The 15,617-nt window shown below is 32.6% G+C and overlaps 1 protein-coding gene across 2 annotated transcripts in view; it reads right to left on the bottom strand.

Moving 5' to 3' along the window:
• Nucleotides 1–7,224: 7,224 nt before the first annotated feature.
• LOC150099811 (casein kinase I-like) overlaps nucleotides 7,225–15,617 on the bottom strand; it is a 211,494-nt gene continuing 203,101 nt past the window's right edge. For both annotated transcript variants that reach the window (XM_090404498.1, XM_090404499.1), the window contains exon 10: nucleotides 7,225–7,715. In XM_090404498.1, coding sequence (XP_090260624.1) covers nucleotides 7,664–7,715 — 52 coding nt within the window. In that variant the 3' untranslated portion in view covers nucleotides 7,225–7,663. The remainder of the gene's footprint in view (nucleotides 7,716–15,617) is intronic.

Genomic DNA, 15,617 nt, shown 5'->3' with positions numbered 1-15,617 from the left:
TTCAACTTTTTGTAGATGGTATTCTCTTTACTGTGCACAGGACATCATGAATGCAATTTCATTATGATAATGAACAGCCTATTTTTCTACCCACTGCAGGAGGTTTTGGGTCTACTACTCACATGATGACCCAATGCATATTGGGAGAGTATCTATATTTGGGTGAATGAATCTATGAAGGTGGAATCCATGCCTATATGTGATTGAACTCACAGCCTCTTGGCTGGAGAGCAGATACGCTAACCACTCATCCAACCATGCCAGCAATTTTATTATACTGATAACTTTGTTCATTATGTGTTATTTTGTCTTGTACAAATGCATACACATGCCAATGTATGGGGTGGTGATCACTCAGTTCACCTGGTGGGCTTTTTTTCTTTTCTTTTTTCTTTTTAATGCCATCACTTAATTAATGTCTTAAGCTGTAGAGTTAACTTTTTTCTTCATAAACATAAAACCAACCTCAAACACATTTAGCAGCAGTGCTACGTGTAATGTAAAAGTATAAAAAGCAAAAAATTGTAATCTGTGAAGTTCATGCTATTGCCTATTGTGAGACCAATCCTACTTACTGGAGACTAGCAGTGGCACTTAAGAAAAAACATCATTTGGTTGCTAGAGCAGAGGAACAGGATTATCCAACTATTAGCCCATTCACAGTACTAACTGTATAATAGGTTTCCAACTTTTCATGAGCAGGAGACAGGAGACACATTTCTTGTTTAATGATTCATTATTAGCATTTAAAACTAGTACTTACTGTAATACCAATTAAAAAGAATTTTACTTAGCATCGTGATATCTGGTATTTATGTACACAGTAGCAAAGAATGCTTTGTGCCTTGTCTATTCTTAAGTTATGTAATGAATACTGTTGAGTTTTAGTACAGAATACCTATATTAAAATATTAACCAAGAATCAGATTTTATACAGAATAATTGGCACCGTTATTTGGGATTATGGCTGAAGTATTAAAAATATGAAGCCAAAGTATTATGTCTGTTAAGTGCATGTTGTTGTTCTATCTGCAGAATAAAGGATCAAAGTTTTTTCCATACTGTAGAGGAAACACCCTGCCACCTTTGTGTAAGACTGATTAACTTAACTCACCTTTAACTGAAAATTCCTTATAAACGCTCTTCACATCCTAGATGGAATTGAACCACAGGTTTTTCTAATACAAGGGCACTGCCAATATTGGCTGAGTTATGAAGGTTTGTTCCAGAATGAATAAGATGATCTACTATTTCATACAGATGGAAATTTTTATGTATTATAAAAAACAACTGCTCACAGTTAATTGAACTAAACTGAATGTATTTCAATGCACAATGAGCAGAGTGATAATGCAACTTGCATCATGTACAATTCTTATTATAAGCTACTGAGTGATTTTTATCAACTAAGCTGTGCATTATGCATTATTTACCAATGATTAATATATTTACTACCATGGAACAAATATTCAGAGTAATTATTACTTAAATTCTATGTTAAATTTAAAATAATATTTTTAAAAATCATGATTTTTATAATTATGAAAATCATTAATTTCCTTTTAATTGGCACATGCCACTTAATTGAACAGGCACTGAAATTAAGTGGCATGTGCACAAAGCTGCTCACATTTATAGAAGTGCCAATATTTTTAGTATATATTATAAAATAAATCACTTTCATAATTATTTATAAAAAAAACTGCATTACAAAATAAAAAAAAAAATTGAAATGCATGGCATTGCTGGCAGCCAAACATGTGCATCTGCAGACACATCAATATTTTTAATAGAATGTATAAACACAACACTTGATACAATAATTCAATATTCAATTGTATTATTTATTCAGGATGCACATTTCGTGTTATCATATAACTGCAATTAATCATGAGCATAACACAATAATTACAGAGAAATTTCCCTACTGAATGGCTCAGGTAAAGATTTATGCAAGTATATTAGAAAAGAGGCTAAGAAAAACAAGCTGGATTCAGCCAAGTAAGGGGTGTCAGAATCACATTTTCACTTTAAGACAAAGATTTAAGAAATCATGGGAATATAACAGAGATCTGTATTTAAGTTTTGTAGATCTTCATTTTGCTGGTTGTTTTGAAGAGAAAAGCTCTTCAAAACACTACAATTATATGATGTAAATGGGACATTATATTGGGCAATATATGGTCTATATTTGAGCTGTAAGCCAGTACTTAGAATTGAAGGAAGTACAGAAAGATGATTTGATGTAAAATCAGGTGTAAGACAACAGTGCATGCTTTTTCCACTGTAATTCATCATGTATATGGATTATATGATGAAAGGAAATGGAATTAAACCTGATATCAAAATTGGAGATGTTAATCTCAGATCTTTAAAACAACCCATCATAAAAGCTTATTTCTTATAGAACGTCATTATAAAGAAAGGTGAAATGTTTCACTATCCTCAGCTAAACAGATCCAAAGGTCTATGTTTATCTCTTTTCTGGGAGAAAGTACTTTTTAAACCAGCTGATCTTGCTTTTCTTTCGATTATATTATATATAATTATAATTTTTTTTAAGTTGGTTACGAAAATATTTTCAGGTTTTTATTATCTTACACTAGCCTACGAGTATTCTAAAAGTGATGTTTTTTAGAATTTTCTGTTACTGCTGTTCCATTTTTGTACTGAAGATGCACAAAAATTTTACAAATAAACATCAGACTTTATCATGTGAGTTTTCTGTGTTTTGCATTTTATTCTTTGTATGCCTACTCATAGTATTCCAATCTTAAAACAAATTTAGCTACATCCTGAATGAAGAATGTATAGAACAGGGATGGCCAACCTCTGGCGCATGTGCCAAAAGTGGCACATTGGATTGCAATGATAACAATAAAAAAAGTAAGCCTATTTATACTAAAATTTTTACTTTTTTTTACTAAAAAGTAAATAGGCTTTTACTTTTTTTAAAAAGTAAATTTTAAAAAAAATAAAAGCCTATTTTTTTTTTTAAAATAAAAAAAGTTTAAAAATAAAAAAAGTAAATAACCAAAAACCAATTTGTAGGAAAAAAAAAAAAGGCTAAAACTTAGTAATTATTTTTAGCGATTTTATTGTTTTGTGCACATCTTTTGCACATTCACTTGTTTGATCCAGCAGCAAGCATTAGCAACAGCGCTGCATTGCAGGTTTTTGTTAGTCAGTTTACAATTGATACGCGTGTGCTACAGAGTTGTGCTTTGTCCATCCTTTGTGAATATTTGCAGTTTTGTACTCGAGCTGTATGGTGCATCTGAACTCGCATGTTAAAAAATTAATGCATGAAATGTAAAAGGTTGGCTACCCCAGTATAGAATAAGTAAAACATTTCCACTATTTAGGCACAATTTTAGTGAAAATGGCAAATTAAATATGAAAATAAACAACAGAATATGAGCTGGTATTCATATGGAATAAGAGAACAATTAGTCAAAACATTAAAGTAGCTATATACAAGACAATGTTCATACCAATTTTAACCTATGGATCTGGGAGCTGGGTTAGAAATAAAATAGTTGATCAAAGACTAGAGACCACAGATATAACTGTTCCATGAAAAATTAGGAGTGAAGAATAAGCATGAATGTGTTAATTTAATACAATGATTTCTTCAATTGGTAACTGGCTTTTGTGTTGAGTATTATATGAAATACAATGCAGATGGCATCAACTGCTATTATTCAAAATAATAAACATTAATGATGAAACTGATATCTATGTACATAATCAAACTGTAATTATGGATTAATGTACACATGCATAAAAACAGAAGGAAAAAATTAAATAAAAATATACTTGAAAATCGTTTATCGTACACTTACATTAATTAATGATTATTTATCTTTTTCTATAATTAATCAGTTTTTTTCATCAGCAGTTTTTAGTTTCAGTGCAACTTATATATAAGGTGAATAGTTATGTTTCATTCTCTCATCATTAATACGAGACAATTTGCACAGACTGCATGAATGTGTTAATTTCATACACTGATTTCTTCAATTGGTAACTGGTTTTTGTATTGAGTATTATATGAAATACAATGTAGATATTTGTATGATGTTCCTACAGGTTCTGTTCATTTATTTTTTTTGATCTATTCACAAGAAATCTTAAATCTATAGCCCCTTAGTACTAGATGGGGAATAATGAGGATAATCTAGGTATCCTGCTTTAGGGACCAAACCTATTACTTTTTCATGCCACTGATAGCATGGTGGTCTTACAGCCAACAATGAAAATCATCTATATCTCAAGATATTTACCAATATCCATGACAGAACAGTGGAATTCAAACCCACTGCCTGTAGGTTGGAGAGCAGAGATGCTAGCTACTTGGCCAATCAAGCTGACATTACGCTAATACAGTAAATACTTTTAAAAGCTGCATGCATTTCTATTCATGAGTACAAACAAGCTCCTTTTTCCCTTCTTGTCTTACCAGGAAGAAATGTGAAGTCCTCTCTTTGGTGTTGAATTTCACACAACTATGATAAACTACTGATCCAAATGGAAATGTAGTATCAAGAAATCATCATGCAAGTTGTTCCCTAATATGGATTCCCAATCATGGTTGTGATTAAAACTTATTTTTAGAATCAACAAAATGGACTCATAAGAAAAGACAGGGAACAAAAAAAAAGTAAATAAATGCAGTTCCTTATAACTTTGTAAATTTAGTACTATGGATTTAGGGTGGGAAAAAAAAAGTATCATCAAATGAGAAATCAACAAAAACAACTAAAAACACTGATATATAGTATATATATATATCACATTATTAGCCTAATGAAACAAAGTTTACAAGAGTATCGTATTTCTAATGTAATACTAGCATCACATTAAAGCTTTTACTACGGCTCATTCAAAAATAAAAATGCATATTCTGGATAAGCCATAGCAACACAAAATTGATTCTGTTTACTTGAAAGAAATTTAAATATACTGAATGATTTATTTTTCTAATAAAATAGCACTTGGATGAAATAACTTAGCAGCTCCATTTACATGCAAAAAAAAAAAAAAAAAACTATAATTGGGAATAACAATTTCTGGAAGCATTAAACTTGCTAATTATTTACCAATTCCAGTCATTTATACAACCAATAAAGAATCATTAAGTGAAACATTTGATTACTTTTTGGTTTCGGTAATATTATTTACAGTCAGACATACACATATATATATATATTTTTTTTGAGTTAATAAAAATTTAGGTTCAAATTTGCATAGGCCATAATAGCTAAAGTTTTCAAAACTCTGAATATTTGATATTTTTGAGCAAATGCTTCTTGACCAATTTTATTCACAAGTGCATACGTCTCCATACATAATTTCATTATACAATGTACATTGTTCATTGTAATTTCATTTCTCTAGTTGCTCTTTTCCTAAGTTATTTCATTCATTATTAAATTCTGAAACAGTGGCTCTTGCTTTTAGAATTAAAGTGGATGTATAGAACACTTTTTTAAAAAAAAAATTTTTTTAAAGGTTTTGTGAACAGATGCTATTTATATCAGCCTGAACATTCTTGACAAAATGGCAAGCTTTTAATTTATTATGGTAACATGACATTATGACATATATCATTTAAGTTTTGTTGTTCCCTCTTTCTAGAAAATTCATCATAATACATGTGAAAAAAGCATATCCAAAAAACGGTTGATATGCATATTATTTAAAAAACACTAAATAATATAATGTATTACTTTTATCATATATCCATCATCAGTAAAGCAACTATTATTTTTAATATGCTAACTATTTTTTAAAACTAGTTTCAAGCTTCATTATGCTATCAGACCTTGCATATGAAAGGATAGGCCATGGTAAATATTAACAATGAACAAGTGGTACACTGCTAATATTTCATTTTGCTGGTTGTTTTTACTTTTCCTCTTTATTCTAAGAGCAATGCTATATCTAGGGGATTTTAATTTTCATCCCTAATTCAGTCAAGAGGAATAATTAAAACAGTTGTTCAAAAATCCCAAAATGAGTAAACAAGACATGTATAAGTAAGCTAGTTATACAGGTAAAATATGGTCTGAAAATATATATAATTTAATTCATCACCATCATAATAATACCTTACAGTCAATGATTTAAGAAAATTATTTCATAAAAATTAATATATGGGGAACTGTATATATTTATGTAGTAAAAATTATCAATTAATACACAATCAGTACTAACCTTGTCCTCTGTACATGTAATTCACGAAAAGGAACTATAAAGTAAATCTAAGAAAACAAATTTTAATATTATAAAAGGAAGGTGAAATACCTGCTTAAAAAATAAATGGTTATGCTTTCTTTCAAAAATACATGCTTGTTTGAAAAACAGTGGTTTTATTTCTGTAGATATATTATAAAAGTGTAAAAATATCCTCTAGTGATAGGAATAGATAAGTATTTAAGATTATTGGGGAATTCTAAATTGAGAATTGAAATATACTGATGTTATACAGCCATTATTGCTATGAAAAAGGAAAACAGAAATTCTGCACTGAGAATATGATGCTCCATTAAAACATAAAAAAATGCATAAAATCACCTTTTTTAATGAAAAAAAAAATAGTAGCAAAGATACATGCATAAAACATATTCATATTTACACCAAGAAAACTTGATACTTTGTTGCACTAGTCTTCTAGGATGCGGCACAAAGCTATACTGTCCACAATTTGATACATGCACACACCCATTCATACATACCACATTGACTAAGTGTATTAAAATTGATCTGAGGCACAGAAATCATCAATACGAGCACAATCCACTCTACATATTCAGTAAATCACTGGGAGATCCCAACAACAAACTTTATACAATATACATGGCCCTCACTAATTCTAATAGTTGTCTTTAAGTACACTAAAAGTGTTCTTCCCAGTGTCAAACTGATAAATCATATCAATCATGTGTCTGTGTGTTTGTATTGTGCATATATATATATATATATTTGCATTTTTTTTTTTTTTTTTTTTTATAAGGGACCAGATGTGATATTTGTTAGTTAAAAATTAAGACCGTCTTGTATTCTGAGCAACAGTCTAGATGATTTTTAAATATATATTTTAGATACATCATTAAAAAAGTTTTAAATTATCAGCAGCACTAAAAGGAACTTGTAATATTTTATGCTTTTCTTCATATGTAAACAAATGCTTCAGTTTAAATTCACTTCCTCATGAAAAAAAAAAAAAAAAAAAAAAAAAAAAAAAAAAAAAAAAAAAACATTTCTGGATGCACAATGCTGACTTGACTGCAACAGCTTTACAAAACAGTGCCCTTTGGTTTGGATATAGTTCACAGCTTTCAAATAAATAGATCTCAGCACTACCACACTGTTATGCAACCTGCCATAATGATTATGACAAATATTTTTAGAGTGGTTCCAAAATGGATAGATGATAATGGAATTTTATCAGAAGAATAATGCTTCAATAATGATTTGAGTCTGACATGATTGTTGACTGCAGAAAGGTTTAGGCAGGTAAAAATGAAGGCAAAGAATGCGAGGGCATGGATTATACAGTTTCAGTCTGCACAGGAACTGCACTGATGCTTTCCTTGGAACCTGCAGGTGATGTCTGTAACAGCACAGCTTTCCGTTCTGGACTACATGCTAAGGTCAGTCATTTCTGCCTAACAGGCTTTTTCTTTTTCCGTTTGAAGAAGCAACAGCACCTAAAATAATATTAACAATGTACAAACACAAGTTTCACTATTAAGTATATACAGTCAAATCTCACTACAGCAAATTATTGAAAAGTCGTGGTTGGAAACCCATAGTCTAAATGCAATATAATCTAATAAAATCTTAAGAAAGTGACAAAATAACTGTTGAAACAAGATATTTACTTCTGTAAAAAGATATTTCTCACATATTCTAACCAACATTTTGGGATAATTTTCAATGTATATAGATTAAGATAAACAGTTTAAATAGAGATGGAATTCAAAATGAACATTCGACAGGAAAGGTTGACAGCATTACTACTAGAATATTATGCATGATTAGAGAATATTAACAAGCAGGTACCTCAACACCACTGGAATCATATAATACAAAAAGGTGCTTGCTCCAAAAGAAATTTGCCAAACTACATAAAAAAATTTATATCAGCACAAAGCCATGCAGTTTAAGTGACATTCTTCAAGGGTACATGAGACTAGTTGGTTCTTGTACTGGGCATCATGTTTATACTGAGAGTGACAAACAGTTGAAATAGTTATGCAACCAAGAGCTGAAAATAAACCACCCTCAAAAATCTACTTCAACAAAAATGATAAATCAAACAACACATACCAAAATCCCTACAACAACAAATAAATAAGATACTTTTACATCAACTTAATCAACATTTGTGACCTAAACATCACTATAAATGATGAACACATCACTTATACCTACAGCAAACTTTCTATTTTTGAAAAAAAAAAAACCAACTTAGCTACAACAAACCACAGTCCCACCAGTAGTTTAATTACACCCCACATGATTTCTTTCACCAGAAGGGCAGTATCTGATATTATTTGCCAGAGAATGCAAATTTAGAATCCTTTACTTTTAACCTCCCCTGTCAAGGAAAGATTAAGGCTTTCTTTGTCTCTATTCAGTAATATTTATCTGCTATAGCACTCACTAAATTTAGAAAACCACTCTGACCTCTTCATCTTATCCTTGAAGCTCAACTTTCTGACATCACGTTATCTAAATAGTGAAGTCATCTTTCTAAGTGACCTTAATATTCACAACTCCAAATGGTTTCCCTCTTCCAACCACTGATCAAGCAGTATCAGACGTGAAAGTATTTGCTTTGTAAACAATGACATAATGCTTATTGTACATCTACCAAAACAAATATCTGTTAATTCTCCTGATATATCTTTGATTTTTTCTTAACGAGTTCTTCCAAATATACCATAGAGGTTACTTCTCTCAGTAACTGAGACCATAATCTTGTGCAAGTTTCATCTCTCACAAATGCCCTTCCACCAGTCACTTCCAACCCTGTGTTCTTTGGCCAAAGAGATAGCAAGAGGGATGCCCTTCAGAATTTTTTTTTCTATATTCAGACTACTACTTCCACTTTTCTGATTCAAGGTCACAGATTTTATCCTTCCTAGCTTGAAGGTCTTTATTCCCAATTCTCCAAAATTCCCACTAACTTTTTTGGTTTCCCAAAAGGAATACTTAAAGCAGAAAAAGAAAAAAAGTTCCATGTTTGGTCTCTAGAGCAGGATTTCTAGACTATGTAAAAAAAATAAATTAAAAAAAAAAGTACAATAAATTATAAAAAAATTCTTAGCCTGCTCACAGTACTAATGTACTAGAGGCTTACAACCTTTTGTGCATGGGAAATCACATAAAAAAAACAACTGTTAAATTGCAAAAAAAGAATTCCAGAATTGAAGCATGCAATAAATATAAAACCACCACCAGCAAATTCAAATCTGACTTCATAAGGACCAAGAGCAGGAAACTCCCTATCTCTTTAAAATGAAAGTCACACCTTCTAGTTCCTTACAACGGCTGTCACTTGTGTTAACACTTGTGTTACCACATCTTCATCCAGATGGCACCATTATAACAGCACCTAAATATAAAGCTGACTTCCTGGCATTACTCTTCTCCTCCAACTCCTGCACAGATAACCAAGGCAAATTACCTCTTGCCATACCAGAAACAGAGCACCATACATGCCTGTGGTTTTTTGGCAAAAAGACATTAGAATACTGAATGACTTAGATGCTATAACATTTTCCAGTCCTAACAGCATTTCCTTAAATATACTCAAACCTTGTACTCCAGAAGTAATGCCTATATCATCTCTACAATCTTTTATGCTCTGCTGGTATACTTTTGTAAAAATTTGATGTAGCTTCAAAATGACAAAGCATTTACATCAATTTTTACAGAGGTCAAGTCGTATAAGATTGTTACAAAACTGACCTTGTACGTCTGTATATAGTTAAAGCTAAATGTTAACATAAATATCTATGGGAATTGATTGTGCTTACTGCTCTAAGAAGGAAATTTCTAGATTGTCATTAACAAAGGCAATACCTTGCCACCAGAAACTTTGTATGATAGCTCCTTATAAGGACATATGAAAGTTGTTTGTGAACTCCACTTGTAAACACCTTCAAGGTCAGTGTCAAACGGACCGACAACTTCAGATGAGCTTCCGCTGCCCAATGAAATAGGATTAAGAGAATGCAGTAGGAGAACAAAGAAACAGTCAGTGCAAGTGAAAGATCAAGAGGCCGCACCAAAATGTTTGGGGTCCAATATCTTCATGCAGGATGAATAAAAGCCGTTGGCCAGAAGAACAGATATCAGTCTTCCATCAGTTTTCCATCGGATGTCAGCCATCGAGGATGCGACCTTCTGAAGAAGCCATGCCAGAAGTCTGAAGGAATGATGACAGGAGCCGATCTGCCAGGCAGAGACTAGACCTGATGACAATCTTCGCAGGGAGTTATTTTCCGAGGAATTTCGAGCTGGGAGGAACTGCTCCGTTACGTTAAACGTGCACGCACCCCTCATGCTGAACCCTTTCGCCCTAAGTGCCGGAGAGACAGCGTCCCAGAAGCCGTCGGCGTCGATAAATCTAAAACCGGTGTATGAAGGGAGTCAAAATCTGACATGGAAGGGAAAAGTCAGAACTCCAACTCGAAGCCAAAGAATAAGTACGCACAGTGAGTAGCAGCCCTAAAGTGAGTTTGATCTTTTTATTCTGTTTTGTGAATTATAGGAGAACTTTAATAGTGGACTGTTAAATTTAAGGTGTTGAATTTGGAAGAGTTAATGAATGAATTTTAATGTTTGATAAGTGATCGAAGATCATGTATGTACTAGTTGAAGGTTAGCAGTTTGATAGCAGCATAATTGCCTAGGATATTAATTGTACAATTGCTCTTAGAATATTAATTAAGTATTGGAAAGGAATGAATATTTATGTGTCATGATAATCTTGAATTGAAAGTGTATTCTAACATGATAGTTTTTATTAAGAGTTAAACTGAGAATGTCTCTTTAATGGAATTATAGTGTAAATTGTTTAGTTGTAAATGAATGTGTTTTTTAATTGTCAATAGAGTGTCATTTAAATTAATTATACGATGCACTGTTCTGAAAAAAAAAAACTTATAGCCTAATTTGTGGGAACCCAGGAGAAAAATAGAGAGAATAATTAGTGGACCACGACTGTAAACTATAATTAATCGGAGGTAATTTGTGTTTAAATGGAAAACTACTGGACACTTACCATATCTTATTGCTATGAAACGAACATCGGTGGCGCAGCTTATCAAATAAATTTTCCGGTGTTCAAGGAATAAGAAGCGAAGTGCGGAAGGCAGTTAGTAGAAAGGGAGTTTATGCATTAAGGAAAAACATATATAGGATGGAATAGAACAATATTTAAAAAAAGCCTTTGTAAAATTAGACGCAGCATGAATTTTCTCCAATTTTTACAGAGGTCACATCTAGAAAGCTTGTAAAAATAAACTTTGTTATTGTAAATAGAATACTAAAAGCCTATGTATAAAGCCCAAAGGGAATTAGCTTGCTCACTCGCATAAACAAAGAATGTTAAAATGGTAAAGCCCAAGGCAATGCCTTGCTATCGAAATGTTATTTGAAGTTAGAGCTCTGATTGTAGTGTAAGAGATCTCTTTTGTTTACAAGTTCAGTCTAAGACGACCTTCATGGTCAGTAGAGAAAGGGGCGGCATGAATCAAACATAATTCCGCAGTCCAGTAAAACGGATTAAAGATGTACGAAAAGGGAGATCAAAAGAATCAAAGGAGTCACGAGGAGATATTCGGGGTTTCAATCCTTAACCCAAGGTTCCCTGGAAGACGGAATATAAGGCAAGGATCTTCGATGGACAGTATCGACAGTTTGGCTAGAACACACGGAAGTCAGGAGGAGAGAAAGAGGAGGAGGAGGTAGATCCACGGCAAATCGTCCAGATCAAAAATGACGGTTACCAGAAGCGATTAACTACGGAGGGAGCAGCTGAGCCAGACTTGATGCGTTGCTGATCAGACAAATCTGCATGTGCTCCATATGCTGAATCCCCTTTGCCTGAAGCTCCAAGACGCCGGGAAATCGCATTCAACCCGCCAATCATTCTGAATGAAATGCCGGCACTCTGTAAACCTCTAAGGAAAGAACTCAAAACCCGAGATGGAAAAGGAAACTAAGGACTCCGAGACAAATAGAGAAGAAGTGCACTAAAGGCAAAAAGAATTCATGAGAGTCAATTGTTGTATATTATTTTGTATGTGACGTAAGTGAACTTACCTTAATGGACTGCTAAGTTTAATGTGATAAGATAGTTATAGCCTGAAAATAATTAACGTAATTTTATGGTTGGAATTATTAAGTGTATGGATCAGAGCATAGCAAATTACTAAGAAGTGATTGGGAAAAATGTTTAATTGTTAATTGTAAGGAATTTTAAGGCTTTATGCTGCATAATTACAGAAAATTACCGTAGTGATTCTGTTCTAAATTAGTTTGCTTAAAATAGGAGTCATAAATTATATTGCAGTGATTTTGTAAGATATGTTACATAATTGTGGAAGTATGCTGTAGAAGTTTGCCTTATAGAGTGTAGCTTAAGTTAAAGATATAAGAAGCAACTTTCCTATTGCATGTATTGTATATTCAGTCTTAGTATTTAATAAACATGCTTGTTATTTATATTCAATGAGTACCACGTGATCTTTAATATACAATGCACTGTTTTGAAATAAACTTGATCCTGTGAGCAGGGAATTAAAGGATAGATAAGATAAGTAGCACATAGAAAGCCATGACTGTAATTTAACTAAGAGAGGATTTGGATTAACTAAAGACCTACTAGAAGTACTACTATTTCTTATACCACAAGGAGGCCTAGTGCTGTAGTCTTTAATAAATAATAAATTTCTAATGTTCTCAGGTAAAAGAATATAGAGTCATGGAAGGTAGAGAAAAGAGATAGCAGGAAGAATAAGAAATTAATAATACAGCATAAAATAGATAACCCCACCGTTTACAATGGCACAATAAGCATTCAATTTACACTTTTCTCAATATGTGGAAGCAAGCATATAATTCCACCACTCTACATCCACAGATGATCTCTGCCAATATAGAAGTGCTTCAGGACTCTGTTCTATTACTTCTCTCTCTTTCACTTTAACATAAATCACCAATAATCCTATATACAACTTTGTTAATGATGGTATGCTTCATCCATCCTATTCAATAATGACAAATCATGGCTTAAACATCAAAATCTTCAAGATCAATCTGCAACCAGTGCATTAAACACTGTTCTCTGTATCCATATCTTTCAATGGAGCAAGGATGACTTAGTCACCTTTAAATGCTATCAGACAGTCAGTCCTCAGCTCACTTACATTTACTCTCAGTAATACAAAAAATCACAAGACAGGATCAGATCTCTCTCCTTGGACTGACATATATCACTAACCTCTCCTGGAAAAAACACAAAGTCACATAATAACTTCGTACAAATCTGAAATTTGTCCATCCTTAAAAGCTGCTGACAGGTTTGGGATGGTGCATCTAAAAACTTCCCTAACAATTCTTAATGCTGTCAGAGGAGAGTGATTCAGTGATAGATGATCTCTGACTCACATCAAACACCATCTCAGAGATACACCGTTTTGGCTCTGTGTTTTTTTCCTATAGATCCTTCGATGGATGGTGCTCCAATGAAATGGCATCTATCATTCTTCCATTTTCTGCTAAACCTATTAAAACATAAGCAGCAGCAGCAGCATCCCTTTTCAGTCCAACTACAATTCTTTTTCTCTGCTTTGTCTTTTATTTCATGAACTGCTATTCTTAGAACAGCCTTTCTCATGAAGTATTCCCAAGAGCTGCCACTTCTAATTAATCAAAATTTTATGTTGGAGGTTTAATGGATTTTTTACAACACTCAAAAAGGATTAAAATAGAATTTAATACTTCCTATATTTCGTCCTAGTCACTAGGACATCTACGGGGATTACAAAGACAATGTAACATGCACACAAAAACTTACAATACTAAGCCCAACCACGTGGGTGACAATAAAGTCCTATCTAGGTGGAGGGCCCTCTAAGGGCAGTAGTAGGTGGCCTGGAATGTAAGGTGGGACCTCTGGTGATGACTGTTTCCCAAATCTTCGGAAGCTTAATGCAACCATATTTGTTAAGATTTGGTTGGTTTCTGAGAGCTGCTGCTGCTTCTAAGAAAAGTCTCTCTTTCTTGAATTTGCTGTGGTGGAGTATGGTGGTTTTCTTCCATGATACTCTGTGGGTGGTGTCCAAAACATGGTCAGCCAAGCCTGAATGGCCATAGTTGTGTTTAACGATGTACAACTTGTGTTCCTTCAGGCGGATGGATGCTGATCTGCCTGTCTGTCCAATATTTGGACAGACAGGCAGATCAGCATCCATCTGCTAATAGGACGAAATATAGGAAGTATTAAATTCTATTTTAATTCTTTTTGAGTGTTGTAAAAAATCCATTAAACCTCCAACATAATGTCCTCACAGCACTTAAGCCTCTACACAAGAATAATTAATCAAAAGAAATGTCAATAGATTTTTTCTTCCCCAATCTGCTATCGATATATAGCATGGATGTGCTGTGGATTCATTTGTCTCTTGTGATGGGACTGATTTAAAAAAGTCTGATTTCTAGGTAGAACAAAGATAAAACTAGAATATCATGTTAAAAGTATATTTTAAAAGTAAAAAATATTTTAATATCTTAAAACTTACTCTTCAGTTGGAAAATCAATTATTTTAAGAAATTAACATCAAAAGGCAACTGTAATAGTTGTTCAAGATGTCTGACTTCTAATTGAATACACTATTCTATGCATCATAATGATGCTTGTGTTCTCTTACTCAGCTGTTCATTTTGAATGCATGCTACAGCATCAATGTTTTCATGTCAATACAGCTCTAGTCTTAAGATAGGGAGCTATATGGCCAAGGGTAGGGATCTTCTCAGCAATCATCCTTTTAGGATGGTCCAGACAAGATCAGTCAAGAAATAATGTTGTTATTAAGATCAAAACAGCCCATCTGTGTATTTTAAAACAGAGAATTTAAAAATAGAACATTTTTTTTTCTCTGTTACAAGTATGAGAATAAAACATACGTTCTACTAATACTATTTATTTGTTCATTGATAAAAATTAAAATCTACAATTCTGTAGGTAGTTTTCGGTATTGAGACACCAATTGTAATATAAAAATATAAAATTGAAAATATACAATTGTCAATTAAAAAAAAAAAGAATTCTGTAAAATAAACTAACAAAATTTCAATATTTGCATATCTTACTATATTTACAAAAGGAAGAAAATAAAAACTGAACTAAATATGAAGCTAGTATTTTGTTTATATACATATATTTTAAATATTTCATTCCTGAAGCTAATAAATTCCATTGTTGAAGATAAGGTCTAGGGGATCACTTAAGAGTTAAGCTAGATAAATGGGAGCAGACCCCTACACATTCTTTAAGGAATGTGGAGAACTTAACAGGGCTTCTGACCTAATGT

This window comes from Typopeltis vanoorti, chromosome 14 (genome assembly GCF_054136105.1).
Source record: "Typopeltis vanoorti isolate ZY-2024b chromosome 14, IOZ_Tvanoo_1.0, whole genome shotgun sequence".
In the NCBI taxonomy this organism is placed as follows: Eukaryota; Metazoa; Arthropoda; class Arachnida; order Uropygi; family Thelyphonidae; genus Typopeltis; species Typopeltis vanoorti.
The sequence above is the reverse complement of the archived record's forward strand: the minus strand, read 5'-3'. Positions and strand labels throughout refer to the sequence as shown.